At 52.7% G+C, this 24,983-nt stretch overlaps 1 protein-coding gene across 1 annotated transcript in view; it reads left to right on the plus strand.

Annotated features, from left to right (window-relative positions):
* The window catches only part of LOC135180824 (ATP-sensitive inward rectifier potassium channel 12), a 36,018-nt gene extending 22,504 nt beyond the window's left edge, over positions 1–13,514 (plus strand). The window contains exon 2 of the mRNA XM_064153595.1: positions 9,513–13,514. Coding sequence (XP_064009665.1) covers positions 9,671–10,960 — 1,290 coding nt within the window. The 5' untranslated portion in view covers positions 9,513–9,670 and the 3' untranslated portion in view covers positions 10,961–13,514. The remainder of the gene's footprint in view (positions 1–9,512) is intronic.
* The last annotated feature ends 11,469 nt before the right edge of the window (positions 13,515–24,983 follow it).

Genomic DNA, 24,983 nt, shown 5'->3' on the forward strand with positions numbered 1-24,983 from the left:
GTTCTACACCTCCAGGAGATGCTGGTGTGCAGGAGAGGGACCCCGGAAGCCCAGCAGGCTGCTATGGCTGGCAGTGGCAGGGGTCTTTGCTGCCTGAAACCTTCCCCTGACAGCATTTTGGTTTTGCTTGCTGGAGAAATGGTGTCCTGCTCTGTCTCAGTCCCCCTGTGAATGCACAGCAGTACCCAGGCTCACCAAGGCCATGCTTTGCACTCACCTTGTTTACGTGGGGTTGCCCAGGACCACGTGTGAGGATTGTTTTTTAGGGATAGCCAAAAAAGAAAAGAAAAAGAAGGCATTTCTGGACTCTACCCAAGAGCTTTTTGTGACCCTGCAATGTGTACCACCCATCAGTGACCTAAGCTGTGCAAAGGAGCAGAGGAGGGAATGCAACCTGCCATGCACCGAACCTCAGCAGGTTGAAACCAGACTTCTAAATGCTGAGCCCCTTAATGCAGTGATACACAACAGCACCTAAGGCTGAGGCACAGAAATGGTGAGAAGAGAGGCATTTTAGGGACTTCCACATCTGTCCAGCAGGTGCCTCCGTGGCCATCCCCATTTGAGCAGGGCTTCTCAAATGAAGCAGGTGCCCTGGGTAGTGGCAGTGGTGTGGGACCTCCAAGACCCCACCCATGGCTTGCAAAGGATGTTGATGTTGGGCAGAGATTTGACTTTTTGCTGCTAGGGCAGGGTTGAGAGAGCACCCAGGGCTGGCACCCACAGACAGGGAATGAGGGAGGATTAATAGAGCTGCTGATCTCTGGTGGCGAGAGGGGCCAGGGAGCAACAAACCCCACCCTGGTGTTATGTAATGCCTGTGCTAAATCTTCACCAGAGCAGATAAAGATGGTCCCCACAATACCCTGCCCTGACTTTGCCACCCTTGCAGCTCCTTGGGTTTGGGGTCATGTCTGTTATCTGAGGGAGTCCAGCTCATTGCTGACACTGGGGGATAGTAGAAAGAGCACAGGCCTGGGGATAGAAACATGGTACCTCTTGGGAAGGGAGATCTCCAACCGGGCTCAGCTTGAGGAAGAAAAGCATTAAGGGATTTGAAACTCTTGAACTGGTGCAGGCAGAGCCATGAGTTGGAGCAAAACAAGTGGCAGCAAAGCAATACAAAGGCCTATTTCATCTTGAAGATGCTGGCAAACACCATGTGCATGCCCAAGGAAGGGTTGTCACCCCCAACAGAAAAGGAGGGGGAACTTTTCTTCCTTGAGGAAGAGGATGGATTTTGGGTTATGACCATCATTAAATAGCAGGAATGAAGATCCAAGGTCTTGCCTTAGAGACTGATTGTCTTGCCCCAATCAAAAGTCTGATCCAACAGGTTTAGATTTGTTGAACCCTTCTGGCTGGTCCTTCACATCCCCAAAATCTCTGAAATCCTCTCTGAGCTGCTTCTCTCCCAGTTGCCCTGAGACTAAGTGCTTCCTACACTGCTGCCATCACCGTTTTGAGCCCTACCACTTAGAAATGCCGCTGAAGGTTGATGTTCCCCCTCGCTGGCGGTGGCTCCCCACGGCTGCAGCCGAGGTGCCAGCTCCTGTACATGTAGGGAAGAAGAGAGGCTGTAATCTGAGCTCGGGAGCAATTAGCCCCAACAAAGTTCCCACCGGCCGCTCGCTCGCTCGCTCAGCTGCCGGCACTGGGCTCAGCATCTGCGGCTTTCGCTGTGACCGGGGGGTAAGTAGGGCCAAGAGGGCACCTCTGACCAAGCGAGGCATGTCCTTCCTTTACATCTCCTTCCGCCCGGGGTTCAAAGTCAAGTTTAGGGCGCTGCAGTCACCTTAGCCCACAGTGATGCCAAAGGGTGCTGGAAACGCAGCCACTTCTGGGGTGGAAACAGCAGTTTTACCCCTGGTGCGGCCAAGGAACCAGGAAAATTGCCTGGGATGGTGGGACATGGCTTGTGTTTATCACCAAGGCTTGAGCAGTTGGGTGGAGCAGCGGCTTTAAAGCAAGCCCAAAACAGACTAGAGGATGCTGGAGTCGGTTGACGGCTCAGCCTAGCTTACAGCCCATCTCTCCTTGTTGGGAGGGACCTGTGCATCCCAAGCTGTGTCTCACGCTCATGCCGCTCCTCTGGGTGCCGGTTCCCAGCCGAGACGCCACCGCGCAAGCCTCTCCCTGCGGTTCCCGGCTCCAGCGGCTCCCAACCTGCCGCACGTCTCGCCTTCAGCATAAACATTTCCCCCGGCTCAGGCTCTGCCCACACACGTGAAGGTTTCCCTCTAGCAGGAGACACGGACTCCTTGGGAGGGGTTTGCGCTGGGTGAGAGCGGAAAGCCCTCCTTGGGATGGAGGGGATTTGGGAAAGGGATGCTGCCGGGAGCTGGGCAAGCAGGAAATGCAAAATTAGTCCTGCCATGGGTGGAATGAGGTCCAGGATTGAATGAAGTTCAGAGCCATCTTTTTCTGCCTCTAACCCTAAGGCGTAGGCAGCAATTGCTCCATGAAAGGGCTCTTGAAATGATTCCTGCCTGTAATACCCCAGGGATGCTGGCTAGCACTGCCCATGTCCCCTCAGCTCTGCAGCCCTGGGCTCATCTCCATCTGGTTGGTGATAAAATCCACTCAAAGACATTTGCCCTTTCTGTCCCACTTTTCCCTTTCTTCCCTTGACTGGGACAGGATTATTGCTTTTCTCCCAAGCCTCTTGGCCCATGCTGGATGGGAATCCACTGTTCCTGATAAGGAATTACATCCTTGAAGATACCAGGGCACAAGGAAAGTAGAAGCATGACTGGCTGAGTTTGGCTCTGCCACCATCTGCCCACACCCCCACTGCTGGCGTTTGCCCTGGGATGGTTTGGGGCTGGGGTTGGAGCCCAGCACATATCTACATTTAGGAGTATGCAGATGAAACCAGGGCCATGTGATTTAGAAAAGCACATGGAGCAGGCTCAGGGACAGTTCAAGGACACTCATCTAAAAACACCCTCTGGCCCGCACTGTCCTGGAATGGGGCTTTTTGGGTGGGAGACACCCACAGAAGCCCAGACAGGGAAGGGGACTTGCTTGGGGACTTGCACAACCCACCGTCACCCCAGGCACAGGCAAGCCAAGAGATACTTCAAAGTCCCACGGAGCTCTCAGCCTTGAATCTCACCTAGATAGGCTCATCTTCACCCCACTGATCCCAGCTCCCTTCTGCCACCCAGCACCAGACATCTCCATCCCAAGTGCCCCATCCCCACAGGCTCCATGGAGCTCCTGGGACATCCACGGTCACTGTGGCAGGACACGGGGAGTGGGGACAAGGCATCGCCACCACAACACCTTAAATCCAAGGGCTGCAGGGCTGCTGGAAGCAGATCTCTGATATCCTGTGGGATGCATAGCCCAGGGCATCAGCAGGCTGAGAAACCGCCCCTCCCCCTCACTAAATCCCTTCTCCAGCGCAGGACAGTAGGTTACGGGACTCGACCAGAGGTTGGATTTAAGGAGATTACAATTTCTCCCCCAGGATAATCTAGAAATTCAATTAAAACTCTCTGTCTCCTGCCCGGGCTGCAGCAGGGCCACAGGGCACCCTGTGCCCCACAGCCATGGCCAAGCAGTGCTGGGGAGACTCCTTCAGGCTCATGACAGGTAAGGGCTGACCCCTCCCTGTCTGGGCTCTGTCCCTTCCCAGGGCGATTTGCTGGAGTATTAACATCTGTACTCTGAGCTGGGGCTGCTGAGACTGGCTGCAGCGGCTTTTGGGGGGGGGCTTCAGGGATGGGGCTGTGGGTACCCTGGAGGTCTGGGTGAGCAGGTTGCAGGCAGTCTGCTGCATCCCCTGGAGGCTTGAGGCATCCTTTGGGAGGCCTAGTGTGGATGGAACCTGCCAAGGCCTTTTCCCCTCAACCTACTTTTGCCCTCGTCCTTACCGCCAGCCATGCCCTGCTGTTCAGCCATATGGATGTGAGTGGACAGACAAACGGATGGCATTTCTCAGGAGAGTGACATGAGATTGCAGGACCTGGCAGGGCTTGGCTGCGGGGACTGTGGGTGCTCTGGTGGTTCCTGAACAGGGGTGCTCACACTGTGATGTGGGTGCTGGAGCAGGGAGGGGTGCCATGGCTGGAGCAGACATGGAGACACCTGGACTAGGGTGCTCTGTCCCTCACACTATGCCATGCTCAGTACAGCCTCCAAAGGGGTATTTTGCAGGATCTCCACAGTTCCAGGGCATATTTAGGAGGTGTTCTAGGGTGCTAAAGTGCAAGCCCATCAGAGGCCACCTGCTGCTAGCAGTGCTGAGCACTACACGTGTCCCCTTTCCTCCTCCCATGTCCACGGTGGCATCTGCACGTGTCTCAGGGAGACAGAGATGAGCCAGCACCTCTCCTGACACTGCACTGCCTCCAGTTGCCATATCAAGGGTCTTCCTTGTCCCTTGTACCTCAGTGTCACTCTTCGATATCCCAAGCAACGTCTCAGCTGTTTGTTGGCACCAGAGGAGTGCCAGCAAGGACAGGTCAGAGGTGCATGGGGGTTCAGGGGAAGGGTGCATACCTGTGGCTCTTTCCTACCCATATCACTGCCTAAACAGAGCTGGTTATGCTCACTAGAAATGTACTGAGGTGGGAGCTTCTGTCCTGTCCTTCTTGGCAGCAGAGGGGAATCAGGGGCTCATTAATCCCCCAGATTCATCAAGGCCTGGCCTGGCCTGTGCTGACCCTTAATTGATTGGAACTGCCTAGAAGCAGGGGGTTGCAGGAATGAGTTATTCAGGGTGCAGTGCTGTCCTGTCCAGGTGCTGGCTGCACTCCACAGCCCTCACTCCCATTTTGTGGGTGCACAGTGCTGGGTCATTTTGTTGGGACAGGGCAAGCAAGAGCGATTTGGGCATCCTTGGCTGTGCCAGCATAGCCACAGTCCCATGCAGGGAACAGAACTCTCTCCTCACTGCTGACATTGCCATCCTGTTGCTGGGCATGAAGGGCATTGCTGCCAGAGATAGCAGCCTTATCTCCTGGTGCAAGGCAGACAGCAGCACACTGGGCACGACCTCCTCGCGCCGTCCCCTCCTGCACCATTGCCTCTCCTGCACACATGGCCAAAGGGATCTGGGCCCCCAGCTTGGCTCCTCCGAGTCCCCACTTAACGTTGATCACATTCAGTTCCCTGCATGCCTCCATGAACCGGGAGAAGATCCATGCTGGGAGGATGCAGGAAGGGATGACAACCCTGACAGCCCCAAAACATGTCCCCTCCAGAGGCAGAGGGAGAAGTGTGATGCTAAACGCCATCGACACATTCTGCAGGCTCTAACTAACAACCTCCCCAAGTGCTCAACGTATTTCCCTGCCATGCTGGCTGCTCAGAGTCTTGTTGCAGCATTTAATTCCCTTCTTAGAAAAGAAAAAAAAATGAAATAATAAAATGAGCTGTGCAGTTGGCAGATTGCTGGAGCCACTGTGGGAAACTGCTCCGTGGTGGGAGCTCGGTGGCTGCAGCTCAGCGGCAGGAGCTGTTGCTGCTCATGTCAGCTCATTAGCTGGGGGTAGTTCACGGCGTCGCTGCCGTCGGAGCCCGCAGGGAGCTGGGGCTGTTCCTTCTCGCTCTTGATGTCGTGAGCTTGTCTTGTTTCCTGCGTGTTAACGCCGCTAGTGCTGCACAAGACACGGGGCAGGAGCGGCAGGGGACGGTCCACTCCTGCCCGACAAGCGGCATGGGTTTGTCGGCGCCAAAGCTGGGGCTGGTGATGGGATTTTGGGGCAGTGGTTAACAGGGGAAGTTTGGGGTTTGTGATAGTCAAGGGTGTGAAAGTCCTAGGAGGGAGGCAGAGAGGGGGATGTCACCTCCTGTAACACCTTCACCAGTACCCGGCAGCAGTTGTGGTGGGAGGGAGATGCCAGAGTGATATGCGGGATGATGGAACTTGTGACCCAAGGAGATGCAGGCTGCCCATGGTCCCACGGCAGAGCCCATCCAGCCACTGTTTTCCACTCGTTCACGTGAACCTTCCCCCAGCCCGAACCTCCGGCAGCCGCAGCGTGAGGCTCCAGCCCTCAGATGAAAACCAAACCAGAAATGCAGCTCTCAGCGCACTCGAGAAAGTGATTTCCAAACAAAACTGTGCTAAATAAAGTAGGAGCTGCAGGCGGGCGCCTGCTCCGGCACAGCCACTTGGCTGCCTTTATTTAGCTGCCGTCTCCCCGTGCTGCCAGGACTGGCCTGGGGGGGGGTTATTCCCCCAAGAGATCTGGGGCTTTGGGAGGGACAGGAAAGAAGGAATTTGGGAGAAGGAAGGAATTTGGGAGAAAGAAGGAAATTGGATGGAAGGAAGGAAATTGGAAGGAAGGAAATAAATAGGAAGGAAGGAAGGAAGGAAGGAAGGAAGGAAGGAAGGAAGGAAGGAAGGAAGGAAGAGCAGCGGTGGTGTCTGGGGAGCCCGAGCTGTGTGGACAGCACTGCTGCCTTAGCAGTTACCCAGGCACATCTCCTGTCCCAGCACAGTTAATCCAGACCCCAGCTAATCCTCCCGCAGGTCACTGGGAGCTCACTGCACTTTGTTCACTTCTTAGATGCATCCAGAATTAATTAAGAAACCGCAGCAGTGAATTCATCCCGTGGCAAAAGCACTTGGTGCATTCCTATGGAGTGAGCTGGAGGGGTGCTGGAGGAGCAACTCTTTTTCGTTTTGTCTCTAAATGCTCAGCTCTCATGAAAAATAGAATCATAGAATCATAGAATCAGGTTGGAAGAGACCTCTGAGATCATCCACTCCAACCTAGCACCCAGACCTAGGCAATCAACTAGACCATGGCACTAAATGCCTCATCCAGGCTATTCTTGAACACCTCCAGGGACAGTGACTCCACCACCTCCCTGGGCAGCCCATTCCAATGCCAATCACTCTCTCTGCCAACAACTTCCCCCTAACATCCAGCCTAGACCTCCCCCAGCACAGCTTGAGACCGTGTCCCCTTGTTCTATTGCTGGTTGTGTGGGAGAAGAGACCAACCCCCACCTGGCTACAGTGTCCTTTCAGGTGTAGACAGCAATGACGTCACTCCTGAGCCTCCTCTTCTCCAGCTCCCTCAGCCTCTCCTCATAGGATTTGTGTTCCAGGCCTCCCACCAGGAGAAGAGATGAGGAGGAAGACCTGAAACTAGTGGCCAGGCTGGAGTTTGGCAGTGTGAGCCTGTAGCGAGGCTGAGACATCCATCTCTGCAGGTCCATGGTGGTCCCAGTTGGGTTCCAGTGCTGCTGATAATAGCCACTATCAATACTATTTGTGCCTATTTTGCTCTTCACAATGGCTGCAAGGAGGGAGAGAAGTTTGTGCTGGGAGTGAGGAGTCTCTTGGTCTGCCAACAGAGCACCTAATAACCCTGATGCTTGAAAAATCAGTGTTGAGGATTATAAAATGGTTGTGTCTGGACTGCACCAGGCAGAAATATGTGGTTTGGTGGCATGTGTGGGGCTGTGTGCAGCACCTGGGAGGCTTGGGCATGGTGCTTGTGCCCCTGCTTGTGGTGCTGGGCTTCTGCAGGGATCCCAAAGTCCCAGGGTAGGTTTGGGGTGAATTTCACTGAAAGTTAACCTGGGGTCTGGTTGCTGGCTGAGTTTCTGCAGCCCTAGGCAGACCGAGGCTGGCAATGCTCCCTGGTGCTGGCACTGGTGCTAGGCTGGCCACTGTGTAATGGAAAGGGTGTGTTTGTCCCAGCGTGTCCCCAGGCGCTGGAGCTGATTGCAGGAATCGACTACATCGATCGGGCTGGCGGCTCCAACACAGCAGGTACGGCCCCGCGGGTGCCCCTGTGCCCCCGGGCATCAGCCACTTCTGAGATGATGCAGTGGGTTGCCATGGGAGGTTCTGCACCCACTCCCCCACTGTGCTGCTGCCCCATGCAGGTCTCATTGCCAGTGAGGTGGTTTTGTCCCCAGAGACACGTCCTGTGTCACTAAAGAATAGGATGAACTATGGCAAGGCGCAGCCTGGGGAGAGTTTATGCAGTACCCTCCCTTTGGGGTGCTTGAGACTTGCCATTTAGCTTCTCCAAAGTCCCATCCACTGTCTGATGCAGCCCCACGTGGCATGGCAGAGGCACTGGGAAGCCTGCTCAACTTGGGCCACCTTGCCTGTGTCTATGCTGCTCCCACCTCTCTCCCAGGCAAAGCTGAATGTAGGTCTCTGACCCTGCAGCTGAGCCCTCCAGAAGGAATTAAAACATATCCCTGTTCCCTAGTGACAGTTGTCCCTTCATAAAACTTGGCCAGTAAACCCAATCTGTGACCATAGATGGCTCCATGTCCCAGGGCACACGTTGGGAAAGTTGCTCCCCAGGCCATCTGCCCTGAGTGAGTGCCTTCCCTGGGCCTTCTCCAACCAGCTGCATGTTGGCTGTGTCCTCTTCCATCCCCAAGCTGAGTGATGGAGGCTAAATCCACATCTCCCTGTGGTTTCCCTTGACCCCAGAAGAGCTCAACTCAGGAGACTGGGCGAGTGCCGCTGCGATGTGCTGGGCAGAGGTCCATCTGGCACGGGCAATGTGAACCCATGGAGCTGCTTTCAGGAGTACCTTTATTAATATCTTTGTGCTAAGGAGAGCAGCTTGGCCTCTTCGCTCTCCTCTCCAGCAGCCTGACCCTGCTCTGACAGCAGAGCTCATGAGAAAAGCCAAGGGGAGAGACTTCAGTGCTACCCAAGGTTTTTCATCTGCTGGTGTCATTGAGGGTGCCACTAATGACATATCTCAGCACTGGTAAGGCCACACCTTGAGTACTGGGGGCCTCACTTCCAAAAGGGACATTGAGGCAGTGGATCAGGGCAATGAAGTTGGTGAAGGGTCTGCTGAGCAAATCTGGCAAGGGGCAGCTGAGGGAACTGGGCTTGCTCAGCCTGGAAAAAAGGAGTCTGAGGGGAGAGCTTCTGGCTCTCCACAGGTCTCTGAAAAGAGGCTGGAGACAGGTGGATATTGATCTCTTCTCCCTAGTAACAAGTGATAGGACAAGAGGAAGCTGCCTCAAGTTGCACCAAGGGAGGTTTAGGTTGGATATTAAAAGAAACTTCTTCACTGAAAGGGTTCTCAAACACTGAAACAGGCTGCCCAGGGAGGTGGTTGAATCATAGTCATAGAATCAACCAGGTTGGAAGAGACCTCCAAGCTCATCCAGTCCAACCTATCACCCAGCCCTATCCAGTCAACTAGACCATGGCACCAAGTGCCTCATCCAGGCTTTTCTTGTGGTGCCCCAGACTTGCTAGCATTGGAGAACAGTTGGACTCTGGGATCTTAAAGGTCTTTTCCATCTGAAACTGTTGTATGATTTTATCTCCCCAGCAAGGTTTGCTCACTCCTTTGTAGTATGAAAACAAGATAGAAGACCTTCTTCCTTCCTTGTATGTGGTTTTTGGGAACAGCTGCACCATTGGAAGGAGAGCAAAGGCAGCTGCCAGGTCCTTGCTCAACGTGCAGCCACCTACCCTGTCAGTCCTATAGCCAAACACCCCCTTGGGTCCCTCTGCCATGAGAGGTAACAGCCATGTCTTTGTTTTCTCGTTGCAGAGCCTCTCACAGGACCTGCGTGGTGACGTGGCAGCCAAGACGTGGAAGCTTGGGACTTCTCTTCCACTGCAACAGAATTTGGGGGGTGGGCAGGGGTGGGTCAGTGGGACACTGGCACTTGCAAGACCCTTCATCTTCACTGTGGGCTTGGCTCAGGGATGACTACGGGCAGAGTCAACCCTTACAGCATCGTGTCTTCTGAAGAAGACGGGCTGAGGTTGACCACCATGCCAGGTATCAACGGCTTTGGCAATGGGAAAATCCACACCAGGAGGAAATGCAGGAACAGGTTTGTAAAGAAGAACGGTCAGTGCAACGTGGAGTTCACCAACATGGATGACAAGCCTCAGAGGTACATTGCAGACATGTTCACCACGTGCGTGGACATCCGCTGGAGGTATATGCTCTTGCTCTTTTCCCTGGCATTTCTGGTGTCCTGGTTGCTGTTTGGGCTGATTTTCTGGCTGATTGCACTCATTCACGGAGACCTAGAAAACCCTGGTGGAGATGATACCTTCAAGCCTTGTGTTCTGCAGGTCAACGGCTTTGTGGCTGCTTTCCTGTTCTCCATCGAGACCCAAACCACTATTGGTTACGGCTTCCGCTGCGTGACGGAGGAGTGCCCGCTCGCGGTCTTCATGGTGGTGGTGCAGTCCATCGTGGGCTGTATAATTGACTCTTTCATGATAGGTGCAATAATGGCAAAGATGGCCAGGCCCAAAAAAAGGGCCCAGACATTACTTTTCAGCCATAATGCGGTAGTGGCAATGAGAGATGGAAAACTCTGCCTGATGTGGAGGGTTGGAAACCTCCGGAAAAGCCACATAGTAGAAGCCCACGTACGAGCTCAGCTCATTAAGCCCAGGATCACGGAAGAGGGGGAGTACATACCGCTCGACCAAATAGACATCGACGTGGGCTTTGACAAAGGCTTGGACCGTATCTTCCTGGTGTCCCCCATCACCATTCTCCACGAGATCAATGAAGACAGCCCCTTGTTTGGGATCAGCCGCCAGGATTTGGAGACAGACGACTTTGAGATCGTGGTCATCTTGGAAGGCATGGTAGAAGCCACCGCTATGACGACGCAAGCTCGGAGCTCCTACCTGGCCAGCGAGATCCTTTGGGGCCACCGCTTCGAACCTGTCTTGTTCGAGGAGAAAAACCAGTACAAAGTAGACTATTCCCACTTCCACAAAACTTACGAGGTTCCATCCACCCCTCGTTGCAGCGCCAAGGACTTGGTGGAGAACAAATTCCTCCTGCCCAGCACCAACTCCTTCTGCTACGAGAACGAGCTGGCCTTCATGAGCCGCGATGAGGAAGAGGAAGACGACGACAGTCGGGGTTTGGAGGACCTGAGCCCGGACAACAGGCACGAGTTCGACAGGCTTCAAGCCACGATAGCGTTGGATCAGCGGTCGTACAGAAGGGAGTCAGAAATATGACTCTTGGTCCTTCCACTGACTTTTCCGAGGGTATTTTCCCCCCCCCCCTCTAATCTCTTCCCCTACAACCCGCTCAAATTATGCAGAACAATGCAAGTGCCATAGGAATGCTTGAGAAATTAGATTCGTTCATAGTTTTCCGTTTCATTGCAATAACCACTGAGCGGTCTGCAGGAGGGGATGGCGGCAGAGGCCACCGCGTGTCTCCCGCGCCCGTCGCCCGCAGCGGGGCCGGCGGCCCGGGGAGGGGTACGGGCGGATGGTTGGGTGGAAGGATGGACAGATGGAGAGAGGAGGGTCGGTGGGGTGCGGGCAGGCGCTCGCCCCGCGTGGCTGCACGGGGCACTGCTGTCCCCGTGGAGCGTATGTCAGTGTTTTCTGAGCACTGAGCAGCCAAACAAAGAGGAATTGTCAGGAAACAAATCGTTCTCTCTTTCTTTTCTTTTCAAATCCTCTTATTTTTTAACTGAGCAACGACAGCAACGAGAAATAAAACTGCTCCTTCTGTCAGTCTGGTCCAGTTGCACAAGAACAACACTTGAAAAAGGAAAAACCAAATCAAACACAACACAAAAAGATGCAACTCAGCTTGGTTGTGCTTCTTTATAATTTGGGGAGAAGGAAAAAACAAACAACAAAAGAAAAAGGTTGGGGGTGGGGAGGGGAAAAGGGAAGGAGAGAGGATGTTGAGGTTTCTTCACCATACTGTGGGGTAGTGTTTACCAAAATAATAATAATGATAATAATAACAACAACAATAATATTATTATTGTTAATAATAATAATAATATTAAATCTGAAAGAAGTGATTCAGTATTTGGTTAAAAATGAACAAGGGAATGAATAAGCCACTGGAGTCCTTTGAGGGGATGTTGTTGAGTAGGTGCAAGGTCTAGAAGTCAAGATTGCAGCCCATTCTGGGGTGGGGGGTGGCTGAGGGTTCCCCCCCTACTGGCATGGATTTGCAGGCAGAAGGCTGATGTAAGTGGCTGGAGGTTTGTAGCAGCGAAAGCAAGAAGAGTAATTAATGGTTAAGTAGCTAGTAAGGAGGAGGTTGTGAGGAAGAGGAAGCATTGTCAATGCATTAGTCAGTCAATTTCTAGACAGATTGCTTTTCAGGGTGGAACTGGGGTCTTGGGAGCATCAGCTGCAGAAGTGCTGGGTCTCCCCATACATCTCCGGTAAGGAATTCGTAAGTTTCACTACAAGTGGGACAAAATAGAGAAAAGCACAAAAAGGAGAGTGTAAAGCTCTCACATCTGGGTATTTTTTCCCACTTTTCCCAACCAATCTGGTATTTTTTTTCCCCTTCAAAACTGATTTCAAATCTGGAAGTCAACGGGAAAGTTGTCTTGTTGGGTTGCACTTCTTCTAGTGCGGTCTGGGGTGGATGAATTCCCTGGTCACCGGAGAGCCCTGCTTCAGAGACAGATGCTTTCCCAAACACGACAGATGCCAGCTGAGGAAACCACCCCATCTTGTGCTTCAACCCATCCCTGTGTCCTAGCCTCAAGGTGGATTGTGCCTTAGAGATGCAAACTCATCCCATGCTCCAGCCCTTCTCCACAGCATCCCATTTGCATCCCACCCTGGGGTGACTTCTCCTTTGCTCTGCCCCCGGGGCAGTGCCCACATCCCACTGGCAGCCATGTGTTAGGCTGACCTTGGTGGCATATTGGTTTGGCTTTGACTATGGCACAAGGCAAACCGTCCTGTGCATGGGAAGCCTTTACTGTTGTCCTGCTCTCTGCCTTTGCACAGAGGGAATGAGCCAGGGAAATGCAGGTTGTGGGTCCCTTCATCAGGTTGTGCTGCTCTTCGGTGCTCTGGGAGCCAAAATCTGTCTCCCTGCTCTCTGTGGCTGTGGAAAAGGCTTTGGCACCTACAGTCATCCCACATTCAAACCTGGGCACAAAGTCCCAGCAGCACCTGGTCTCAGAGAGAAGGTTTGAGAGTGGGGCCACTTGCAGTGTTTCAGCTGTGACAGGCTCCCAGTGCTTTTCTCCTTGCTGCTCACACCAGGGAGGTTGTGTCCCAGGATTACAGCTTGCCATGACACATCCAAACATCAGCGGCAGAGGAAGGATTTTTCTTGTGTCCTCATCTCCTCTCAGAGGGCTCTGGGGAGCAGCTGTCCCAGTGCCCCCCTCACTGTCCTGTACCCTTGAGAGTCAATGCCCCACTGGCCAGCCACTTGATGAGGACCAAGACTTCACCCTTGTGGACTTTCTTCCCACCTTGTTCCCACCAGCATCCATCACCACCCCCCCATGCTGCCCACCAAGGGGTTGTTCTATTTTTGAATTCCCCTAAACCCCACCCACTGGGAGAAAACATCCCTGGGAACAACACCAGGAGGGAGCCAACTGATGGTATGGCACCTCATGAGCTGGCCCCAAGGGCAGGGGCACGCAGGGACATGCCACTGACCTCCAGCCACAACATTCACGTTTCTAAGGCAGCAAACACAAATGTCATCCCATCACTGGTCACTTTGCTCCCGGGGCTTGGTTTTGCCACCTTTTTACCCCATAGCACCTGAGGGGGGAGGGGATAGGGTGAGGGGGGGGGATGGGGTGAGGGTGGAGGGTGGGGGAGGCTGGAGGAGGGAGGGGGCAGAGAGTCCTTTGTGCGCGCACTGATTTATTTTTTTACTAACACGCTTTTAAGTGGTTTTAGGTTCTTTTGAATAAATACTAATTATTAAAACCAAGGTGCACATCTTGCTGCTGTAGGGTTCTCAGAGGGTTCCTTTCTTTATAAATATATATATATATCTATACATACATATATATATATATATATATATCTATATCTCACAGTAAATATTTGTATAAAACCAGAACTAGAGATGTCTTTAAGTAAATTATTGCTTTTAAAGAGACTTCTACCATTGTACAGTGTTACCTGGGAGAACAGAATAATATATACAGATGTATTTTTAAACTGCTGCGTTGGAGGATGTGAACTGGGCTGGGGAATGCCTGGAGATGGTGGTTCAGACTCTCCCCAGCCCCCATTCACACCCCTTCTTCCTTGAAATCCCTTAGTGAGCATTTAGCTCCGGTGAGTTGTGGTATATATACTGTATAGTCCTTGTCCTGGCCATGGACCATGCTGGTACATAGTGTATAAAGATTATTTTTGCTTACCTGTGAGTGCTCTGAGCTACTGGTCTTTTTTTTTCCCCCTGCCATCAGGGAGCATGGGGAAGGCTGCCCAGGGATTGTTTTAGTCACATTTGTTAAAGAAAAAAAAAAAGGGGGGGGGGGGAGGTGTTGGGAAAGAGAAAAGGTGAAAAAAGTGCCCCAAAGTGGTGTTTGTTTAGCACTCTGCTTCCCTGGGGGGGGGGGGGGCTGGAAAGGCACAAGGATGCTCTGGGAGGGGGTGTGGGCTTTGGTGTTAGCCTTGGCAGGGATGGAAAGACATAGTGGTAGGAAGGGGCTTGGAGATAAGGTAGGGAAAACGTCTTGGAGATAAGGTAGGGAAAACATCCCCCTGGAACAGCTGCCAGCCATTTCCTCCAAGCCGAGGCAGATCCATCCATGGAGTTAACTCCAGTGTTATTCTGGATCCTTGGGGGACAGTGAGAGTCTGAGAAAGGGAAGAGTCTCCAACCCTCTTAGCCAGCATCGTGTAGGGATTTCCCTTTTGCTGGGCTCAGGGTAGCCCCTTGCAGCAGCCCCTGTCCTGGCTGGAAATCAGGGGTTGGACCTGTCGCTGTTCCTGCCTGGCTTCACCCCAAAGAGATGCACCAGTAAGAACCCCCAGCTGGGAAGAGCATCCTGTGTTCCCAACAGATGTGGGGTGCACCCCTCAGCTGGGCAATGTGTCTCCAGGGCTGGGAGCTGTTGGGATGAGCCTTAGCTTCTCCAAACCAGGGTTAAGGCACTTAGTCTTTTAGGGCTGGGACAATCACTTAGCACTTAACCTTTCGTGATTCGGTGCCTGCTTGACCTTCAAACCTTTTGTAGGAGATGAATTCAGAGCCACCTTTTCTATCTTTAATAAGGCAGAACAAATATGTTTATTTTTAAACCCTTCTGCTCTTTCCTTTCCTCTCATGCTGACAACCAAAAGAGTCCCCTCTGTGTGTCCCCCCCCTTCCCATTTCTTCCACATCTAAACACCTGTGCGGCAGCTGGGTCCATTGCTTCAGTTGGAACCTGCTCTTGCACCCCCTCAATTCAGGAATGCTGCCATGGTGGGGGGGAGTGGGGCTGTGGAGCACAGAGTGTAGCCACGCTATAGGCAGGGAGGGGACACGGGACAGTGCCCAACCTGATGCCACCCATCATCTCATTGAGCCCCGCCACCCTCCAGCTGTGCACATCTGTCCCACCGCCCACTCCTGGGGCACCATCTTTCCTCCTCCATTGCCCTCACTAAAACACACCCCAGTGCTCCCCCCAGGCTTGGCCCCACACGACCAAGACCTGGCACCGGTTCACAGGGGCAGGTTGGCAACTGGGAGCCACTGGTTTCCCCACAGCAAAATGCTGAGGCCCTTCGCTGGGGCGGTGGTGACCTGCAGCGATGGAGACGCTGATGGATGCAATGAAAGCCTCTGTACCTTTTCCACCTCTGGTGTTTCTCTGTCTCATTGCACATCTACCTGAGGTAAATGTGACAATGTACATATATATATATATATATTCACTTTGTAAAATGTATTTCAGAGGACAGAACTGGTCAATTTTATGTTATTTTAAATATATATATTATATATATTATATATATATATGAGAGTCTAAAAAAAAAAGAGATATAAATAGACTAGAGAAAATAATATAAATATGTAATAAATGTATTTTGATCTATTTAAACCACCTCGGGTCATGCTCTTTGTGTGTGTGTGTGTGTGTTAAAGATGAGAAGGCAGTGAGCCCCTGTGGCAAACCTCAAAGCTGGCTTTCAGTCTGGCAGTCGTCACACATTCAATACAGATGTGCAGCCAGCTCTGGGGACAAATACAGATGTTTTCCAGAAGCCTTTTAGCAGGCTGTAGGTAGGAGCACAAATTCCCCAGCTTGGTTTTCCTGTGAGAGAGGATAATTCTTCCCTGCTGCTGGGGAATGGGCTGCAGGGATGCCTGGGGGGCACAAAGGGATCTGTGGGGACTCCTCTCCCCACTCATCTCTGCCTGTGGGTACCATCTGCTCTGCTGCACTTCCCTGATGAGATTTCGCCATGAGACCAGACCACAGCAGCTCAGTGGTGCGGAGAGCCCGGAGATGGGGAAATGTGTCTGGAAGCCAGGCAGATAGAGGCCAGTCATCCGAGACTGACCCAACAAATCTTCCCCAGAGCAACCTTGGTTGCCCTTGGGCTACATGAGGATCTATTTCCTTTGGGCATCTCCTCCTCCAGGGACCTCAGGAGACACCATGACACGGCCAAGTGACAGTTTAAATGTCTTTAATGGTACATCACGGCTGAAGAAAAGCAGAGCAAGCCTGTGGGATGCTATTTACAGAGAGGTTAATGGCCTGGTGGACACAGAGCCCCTGGATTTTCCTCCTGGCTTTGCACACCTGGCTGATGCAGGGAGCAGGGTTAATGTACTGAAGTAACCTGGACAAGTTCTTCAGCAGCATTTCTCAGGCTGGCCATGGATCTGAATCCAGTTCTTACAGCTTCCACCCACCAGTGATGGTCAATTTGTTCCCACTGGCTCCATCCCTTTCTCCATAGAGAAGTTTTCTGAGTCATTGAGAAAATAAAAATACAAACCACTGCAAGCACTGACTCTAATCACCAAAGATAGGGCTGGGGCTAAGCATGATTTAAGAGTGCAGCCTGTTTAATTTGTCAGAAGGGGAGACTGAGAGGTGAGTTGATTACAGCATTTGTCACGGGGAGAAAACACTGGTGCAAAGAGGTAACCTAATCTACCAGGGAAAGGCATAATAACCACCTCTTCCTGGAAGCTGAAGCCAGACAAATCTATCTTGGAAATAAGGAGCAATCTTTTAATAATGATTAGCTATTAGAAGAAGCTACCAATCTCTGTCCCTTAATGCCTTTAAAGCTGGACCAGATGCTTTTCTGGAAGCTCTTCTCTTGCTGAGGAGAGGAGCTGAGGGGTTATCGGGGAAGGTAATGACTTGTTACATGCAGGCAGGAGGTGAGATGGGAAAAAAACCTCCCTGCTCTCCTCCAAAACACGGGCTGGAGCTCAGAAAGGAAAATGCCGAGGAGGGTTTGGGGGATGCTCTCCCGGGGATGAGCACCAGCCCGTGCGGCAGCTTCCCCAAGCTCCTGTGCCTCCGCTCTCAGCGTTTGCTTTGCCATGTGGCAGTGAGTCCTCACGCAGCAGTTTGCACTACAAACCCCAGCACTTCATTTGTGGAAGCTTTTAATGATTCAGGAACCAGCAGCTCCCTGGGGATGATTTCCACTGCCTCCAGAATTCCTCCCTCAGTGGCTGCCTGTAGTAGAATTCCCCAGGGAGCTGAGCTGAGCTGAGGCTGGCACCAAGGGGAATGTGCTACACATTTGGTCCTGGCTTTGGTTCCGCCCTGACCATCCTCACCTACAGGATTAAGGGCTAAAGTAACAGGCAGCAGGGATGGGAAGGCAGCAGGGATGGGAAGGCAGCAGATGTCTCTGTGGAGAAGGAACTTGCTTGTTCTTCCCAGGCATGGCCAGGGTGTCTCCAGCAAGGATGCTCAACTGTGGGTTGAGGTTGGGGCTTTCTTAGCAGCAACCTTCACTTCTACTCCTCAAGATGTCTTTAAATGCTAAACCCCTCTCTAAACTCAGCATCACAGCAGCTCTCACTGGCTGCCCTCCTGCGTCTTTCCCTTTGGCTTCAGGGATCTGGAGCATCTCTCTCTGCCCCTGCTGAGGTTTCTGGCCTTGCTAAATGCAGAGTGTCTTGTCGTCAGCTTGGATGGGCTTGGCTCAAGCACAGCACCAGTGAAATCAGAGCAGGTTAATCCCTCTTGACCAGGCAGACAGTGGGTAAGAGGGTCTGTGAGCTCTGAATTCCATCTGGGATGGAGCCAGCATGGGTTTCCTGGCGCAGTGCAGCTGGTCCTAGTTGTGTGCCATGGGGCAGGGCTGGATGTGTCTCATGGGCCAAAACCACAGTGCCACATGGGGAGGACACCAGATTGGTCAGACTCCTGAGCTGGTGTGGACTGGTGCCAGGCAGAAACTGAATCATCTCCCCAACGTTTCCTCACAAACCCTCTCCAGCCATGCCAAGGGGATGCACCACACCTCAGAGGGGTGACAGCAGGAACTTTGCCTTGGCCTCACTGAGGCTGCTGCTCCTCCACCCAGCCTGGATGTATTCTCTCTCCAGATTGCTTCCAGAAGCTCAGATCCTACAAACCTCTCCAAATTTGCTCCCTTGCCCCAGTGCCATTCTGGGTGGCCGAGAGCAACTCGGGTACTGCAGGACGATACCCAGGGCTGCTGAGTTGTCTCTGGGGGTAACCATAGTAACCGAGCAGCATCTCTGCACTCCTGCTGGCAGTTTGCTTCTGCATCCTGCGTTAAGGTGGACTTCTTTCTCCCTACCCACCTACCCTGAACAGCAACGAAAAAAAGCTCTCCCACTGAGGGGATGGCTTTCCAGCTCCTTGTGCCACATCCCACCTCATCCCACACTGGGCTTCATCTCTAGATGCTGCCAGGGAACCAGCCCTCAGCATTCTGTGGGGAGACCAAAAAGGCAGCAGCTGGAATTTCTCCTTAACACAGATTTTTAAGTGTAAGTGGGACAACATTAGGGATTTCCTTACACTTGTTGTGAAAAGGTCACTGCCAAGGTTTAGAACCCTAAATACTTATTACTCTTTTTTTGGGGGGGTTAACTACAAAAGGCCCCTCTTAGTAAGGAGGGACTGGCTTTATTAATATGGATGGAATTTTTCAGCTCTGGAGGTAATTAGCACCCGTTAAGTACTTTGCTCACCTTTCACTTTCTTCCCTGCTCGGGGAAGGCAAACACATGAGTCAGCGTCCCTTTTTCTGTCGGTTTTAGGCACTTTCGGTGACAAGCCGTCGTGAATAAGCACAACGCTGCCAAGCTCAGGTCACAAACGCTCCCCACGGCGCTGCGCCTGCAACTCAAACGGTTGACTTAAAGGAGCTGAAGGAAATCCCCAACCTGACTCTGGACTCGGAGGCAAAAAAAAATCCCAGCTGAACAACTCTGGAGACAAGCTGGCCACAGTGGTGTTGATTTAAGGGTTTTCCCGTGGGATATCAGGGTTGTGGAGGGAGAGGGAAGAAATGTCTGAGCTAGCAAATGAATGCCCCTTCCCCAGCCAGTTGCTTTCCATCCTCTTCCCCTGCAGCCAGAGCATTTATTTCGGCAGTACCACATTAACAGGCAATTAAGCCTTCCCCTCTATGCCAACCTGATGACCCTAAGCGTGACATCTGCCCCCCAGGCTGGGGTGTGCCACATTATCCGCTTCCAGGATCCCTACTCAGCGGGCTGCAGCACCCACCTAGGATGTGAATGGGGATGTTGGACATTCAGGGGCAGTATTAGAGGTGGGAAGTGACCCCACAAGGCTGTTATCCGGGGGCTGGCATCCCCACCTCCGGGGCTTGCTGTCCGTTTGGGTTCGTGGCTGACTCAGCCCCAGATGGTTGCTGTGAGTGCTTATGTAACGACATGTTTTGGTGGGGGCCGGGGACGCGGTGCGCGGCGAGGAGGTGGGCGCGGGGGCGAGGGAGGGAACAGAGCTAAAGATAAGCCTGGCAGCTCTGGCAGTGCTTTGCCAGGCCCTGCGGGAGCTGGCAGGGGAAAGGCTGCTGGAGCTCGGGCACCGAGCTTGCAGTCACCACTGCCACGGTCCTGTCCCAGCTGCCCAGCGTGTTGCCGGGGAGAAGGAGAGGCAGCTTTGCACCCCGCTGCCAGCAGCTGCTTTCTCCTCCCTGGTACCCACTGGGCACCTCTGATGCTCAGCCACAGCTCACCCTTTCCAAGTTCACCTTCCTGCAGTTGCCTGCAGGCACCAAACCATCTCTTTTCCTTAAAACAGATTTCCTCCCACAACGTTTTGTGATCTGGGTGCAGCAAGGAAATTATTCTGCCTGGTTGCAGGACTGAACCAAACTACCTTAGAGGTCTCCTCCATCCTTCCTCCACATTGCCTCCTTCTTCCTGTAACTTTTGCCAACCAACACCAAAGCTCAGAAGTGGAACAGAAAACTGATGTTATTTCTCTTCCAGGGATGTTTTGAATGACCTTTGACCTCCATAGAAGTCGTCTTCTTTTACTCAGCTTACAAATTCAGTGTAAACACAAAGATCACCCTTGTTTTTGGGGAGTTTTATTTTGATGCTCTGGAGATTTGCTATATTAAAGTGACTTTAATCTGAAGGATGCTCTGGATGTGGTGGCTTTTCTCAGGTGGGGCAGCTGTGGGCTTTGGGACAGGTAATTGGTAACCTGAGACCTTGCTCCATGCAGGTGTGAGTGCTGCACATCCCTTAGCAGTGGAGTTTGCTCAGGGCAGTGCTGGAGTCCCCATCCCTCGAGGGACTGAAAAGCTGTGTAGATGTGATGCTGAGGGACACATAGTTTAGGGGTGCCCTGGCAGTGCTGGGTTAAGAGTTGGACTCAATAATCTTAAAGGTCCTCCTCAGCTTAAATTATTCTGTAATACTAACCATGAACCCCTCCAAGATAGCTTTTATTTGGCTGGAGCTGCCCCACCAAGGAGCCTTCCCCAGTACTACCTGAAGGGAGGCTGTAGCCAGATGTGGGTTGGACTCTTCTGCCAGGCAGCCAGCAGCAGAACAAGGGGACACAGTCTCAAGTTGTGCCAGGGGAGGTCTAGGCTGGATGTCAGGAGGAAGTTGTTGCCACAGAGAGTGATTGGCATTGGAATGGGCTGCCCAGGGAGGTGGTGGAGTTGCTGTCCCGGGAGGTGTTCAAAAGGAGACTGAGTGAGTCACTTAGTGCCGTTACTAGGGCTGGGTGCTAGATTGGACTAGATGATCTTGGAGGTCTCTTCCAACCTGGTTGACTCTATGATTCTATGAATACCAATGGGGCTGAGTTTCACCCCACATCCTCTTTTGCCTTGTGTTACACCAACACACAGGTACGGGGGCGACACCAAAAATCCCATAGGCTGCTTGCAAGCCTTAGAGCAATGCAGATCTCCATGCCCCAGCTGGGGGCCTTGCATGGGTAAGGCTCCCTGTTCCAGGGCAGCTGGAAAAGAGTCCTGTCCATGCCCATGCAAGCAAGACATTGTCTGCAGAGTGTTCCATAAGGCAGCACCATAATGACACCGGGTGTGGGGGTGATGGCAAGAACAGGCACTTGGTGTCGGCAGGAGGAGCACTGCAGGCTGGCAGCAGTGCTCAGATGGAAGGGGGAAGTGAACAGCTCCTGATAATTGGGAGAAAGAGTAACTAAATCTCTTTGAAAGAGACAGTGTGGAAAGGAGGAGGAAGTTCAGGTCTGGGCTCTTTCCAGCAATGGATTTGAAGAGTGCTGCCACCCACGCTGGATGGGAGCAGAGAGGGGTATTGTCCCCACAAGGTCGTGGTGGCAGCAGGGACACCTGGCACACGGAGGGCTAAGAGGGGTCATTGTGGTGGTGGCAACAGGGTGGGGTGGCTGCCAGCCCAGGCAGTGAGCGTCTGACTGCCCACTCCCATGCAGCTCTCTGCATGTCCCTGTCTTCCAGGGCAGGTCTCTGTCCCACAGCCCCCAGTGCAGAGAGGAGTGGATTTCTGGGGAGCTGGAATCTGAGGATTACTCTGCCAGAGTCTGACCAGCCAAAAATTGTTAAAAATCAGAATATCTGTAGCTCAAATCCAGCTTAAAACTCAAACCAATCATCCAAACCATCTGCCTCGCCGCTGAAGATAATACTACTTTTATTGTTTCCATAAGCTGCTAAGCAGCTTTTCAGCAAGAAAAACCCTCTCTGCTGGGACATTTGCTGTGGTGGGACGGCAGGGTGGCCTGCCCGGGGGGGGCACGGGGAAGCAGGGTCCTGCTGGCGTGGGGGAGCAGGGCACGACGCGGGGACGTGGAGGATGCAGCGCAGGGCTGGGACAGCAGGGGCCGGTGCTGGGGTTTGTTGGGTTGCTCCACAGCACGCTGCAGAGAGATGCTCACGGCTGGCTGCCACGGCCTTCCCTGGAAACCCACGGATGGAGGAGGGGGTTGAACTGCCTCCTTTCCTCCAAGACATTCCAAACTGTTTCTGGAGGCTCTGGCAGCTGAGGGTGATGTGTGACAGCCTGTAACAGGAGCTGCCCTTATTGCTGCCCACCTAACCTTCTCCCAAAGGTATTATTAGCTTGGCAAGAGCAGCCAGCCCAAGAGAGGAGCTTTCCATCTGCAAGCCCTCTTAGCTGAGGGCCAGGGAGAGGAGCTGTGCACAATCCTTCCCATTTCCTCAGGGAGATGCACCCTGCTGAAGGCTTCAATCTGCTCTCCAAAGTTCGCTCTTGCACATCTAGAAGATGTCCATGTGCAGCAGAGAGACCAATCTGCCCTGCCTCTTCTAGGCCCTCTTCATACCACACTACTGGAGTAGATGCTCTGCAGTTTTACTCTCTCCCAAACCATCATCCCTCTCCCAATACCTCACTGAAGCAGCCTCTAAAGTGATATAAGCTGATATTCCCATCTCCAGCTTCTCCAGGTGACAAAAGCATCATCTGCCAGGGGCTGGACAAGATGATCTTTGAGGATCCCTTCCAGCCCGATGCAATCTGTGAATCTATCAAGCTCTTATCTGACATCCTTCCTGCCATATAATTAACAACCCCTTGGCCCATGGATTTCAAAGCAGGACATGAAAATGATTATAAAAAGGTCTAGGTCACATTATTTGCCCCAGCCTGAGCAAGCAGGACACATACTTGGTCTGAAGATGTGTCTGGGGTGAAAATTCACTGCTGTCTGTGACTTTGTGTTGCTGCAGTAAGGGCACAACTGCACTTCTTAATGCAATCACCCCACAGTCACTTACATCATACACTTGTGCTGGCATCAGGATGCTCCTCCTGGCCTCACTCAGGATGAGTTTGCTTGCAGAGATAATTATCTTATGGGAAAGCATACCTGAACCAGAAGAGAGCTGTGCCTCATGGAAATAAGGAAAAGGAAAGAGCTGTTGGATCACCAAGCAACAAGCCAACAGGAAATTGTGCTACTAAAGATATCCAGTTTTTACCTTGTCTGATTTTCAGGGCCTGGCAGTGACCTGCCTCTCTTCTTTCTCCCTGGGAGAGGCAGAGTTTTGCCATCTGACACAAGTCTCTGGTGGGATTTTCTACCCCTGCTGCCCTGTGGTTAGTGGACAATCACCACTGCCACCTGGAAAGCGAATCTGCAGCTAGTGCTGAACATTTCACTTCAGCTCAGTGCAACGAGCTGGGGCCTGAGTCCCCTCTCAGCTGCCCCATGTCTCTGGCAATGTTGGCCCTGATCTCATTCCTCCTTTTGAGAACTCTCTCAGATGCTTGGTTCCTCTGTGGCACCCAATCATGGCTTGGCAGGGAGCATGCCAGACTCCAGGGGTGACCCCATCCTTCCCCACTGCCCAGCAGCTGTCTGGGACCCACTTGGAGGACCTGGATTGCAGCCAGCAAAGCCACATCACTGACAGTCCAACCAGTGGAACACCAGCAGAGTGAGAGGAGGAGCCTGACCTGTCAGCCCTGACTTAGAGTGTCAGGCTGCAAAGTCCTTGACACTTCTTTTAATTATCCCAGAAAGACATGGCCTTGCCCATGACAGTCCAGCAACTGGGGTGAGTGTTTGTGTCCCACTGCAAACCCTGCCTGGATACACCTTCCACACGACACAGCCAGCCCAGTGGGATAAATGTCCACAGAGCTTCATCCCCCCAGGAAAATGGGTGGGTGACAGTCATGGTTTCACTTCTGCATGCATGTTTGTGTCCTTTCTCCACCTTGCAGTGTAGCTGTTATGCTGAGGGTGCAGAAGAGGACAGTGCTTTGTGCCTGCATCCCTTCCACTGGGTCTTTCTAGTCCTGGGGCTGAACTCTTAGATCTCAACATCTGCGCTATCCAAACATCCAGGCAAGTGCAACTGGGAGGCACCCTTGGAGCTGTGTCAGACTCAGTGCAAGAGGGATCCACAGGTTTCCATACCCCAGAAGACATAAAGCATTCCTTGAAGACCTCACATCAGAGTAAATCATCTGTTCTATATGTGACAAGGAGCCACAGAAAGCCCAGGGAGTGGCAGGCAAGGCTGGGATCGGCACCGTGTCCCTGCAGGACACAACATCACAGAGTTACTGAGGCTGTAACAGACCTCTGAGATCATCAAGTCCAGCCTGTGACCTGACACCACCACATCCATCAGACCATGGCACTCAGACAGGAGTTCCCAACGCGGCACCGCTTCTGCTGCCTCCTGCTCACCGACGACAGCCCCAGGCTGGTAGAGGGAGCTGCTCCCACCTTGTCCATCCTCATCCTGCTGCAAGAAGATCTGCGATTCTCTGAAGAGGACTTTGCTGCTCTGAGCTGCAGAGAGCAGGTCCTTGGCCGATTCTGCTGTGCCTGGACTGCAGATCCAACCGGTGCCACTTCCGAGCTGCTGGCAAGCATCCCCTCAAGAGGAAAGGAGCTCAGCCAAGCCTGAAACGACCTGCTGAGGCAGGACAGGCTCCTTCCACTCTCACATCATGTGCTGAGGTTTGTATAAAAGGGGACTCTTTGCAGGATGGTCTGAGCCGTGGAGGGTGACGTTCACAATGTGCTGCTTGCAAACTGCAGCATCAACACCCCGAGATCAAAGTGAGCCCCAGTCTCTGCCATAGGGCACTTGGCCCCCTTTGAGGTCAGGCTGGACCCACGTGTGGAGTCACAGGATGTCTCTGGACCACTTGCTCACATCAAGTGGTGCTACACGTGCCTCTAGCACTGCCTGACTCCCCACTGTGGCACAGCATCCTGGTCCCTCTCCTGATCCCATGCCTGAAAAACTAAAGTCTTGTTCCTCATGTTTCCATGGTGCCACTCATTGAATAAACCTCAAACCCTCCACG

The sequence above is a fragment of the Pogoniulus pusillus genome, chromosome 13 (assembly GCF_015220805.1).
Source record: "Pogoniulus pusillus isolate bPogPus1 chromosome 13, bPogPus1.pri, whole genome shotgun sequence".
NCBI lineage: Eukaryota > Metazoa > Chordata > Aves > Piciformes > Lybiidae > Pogoniulus > Pogoniulus pusillus.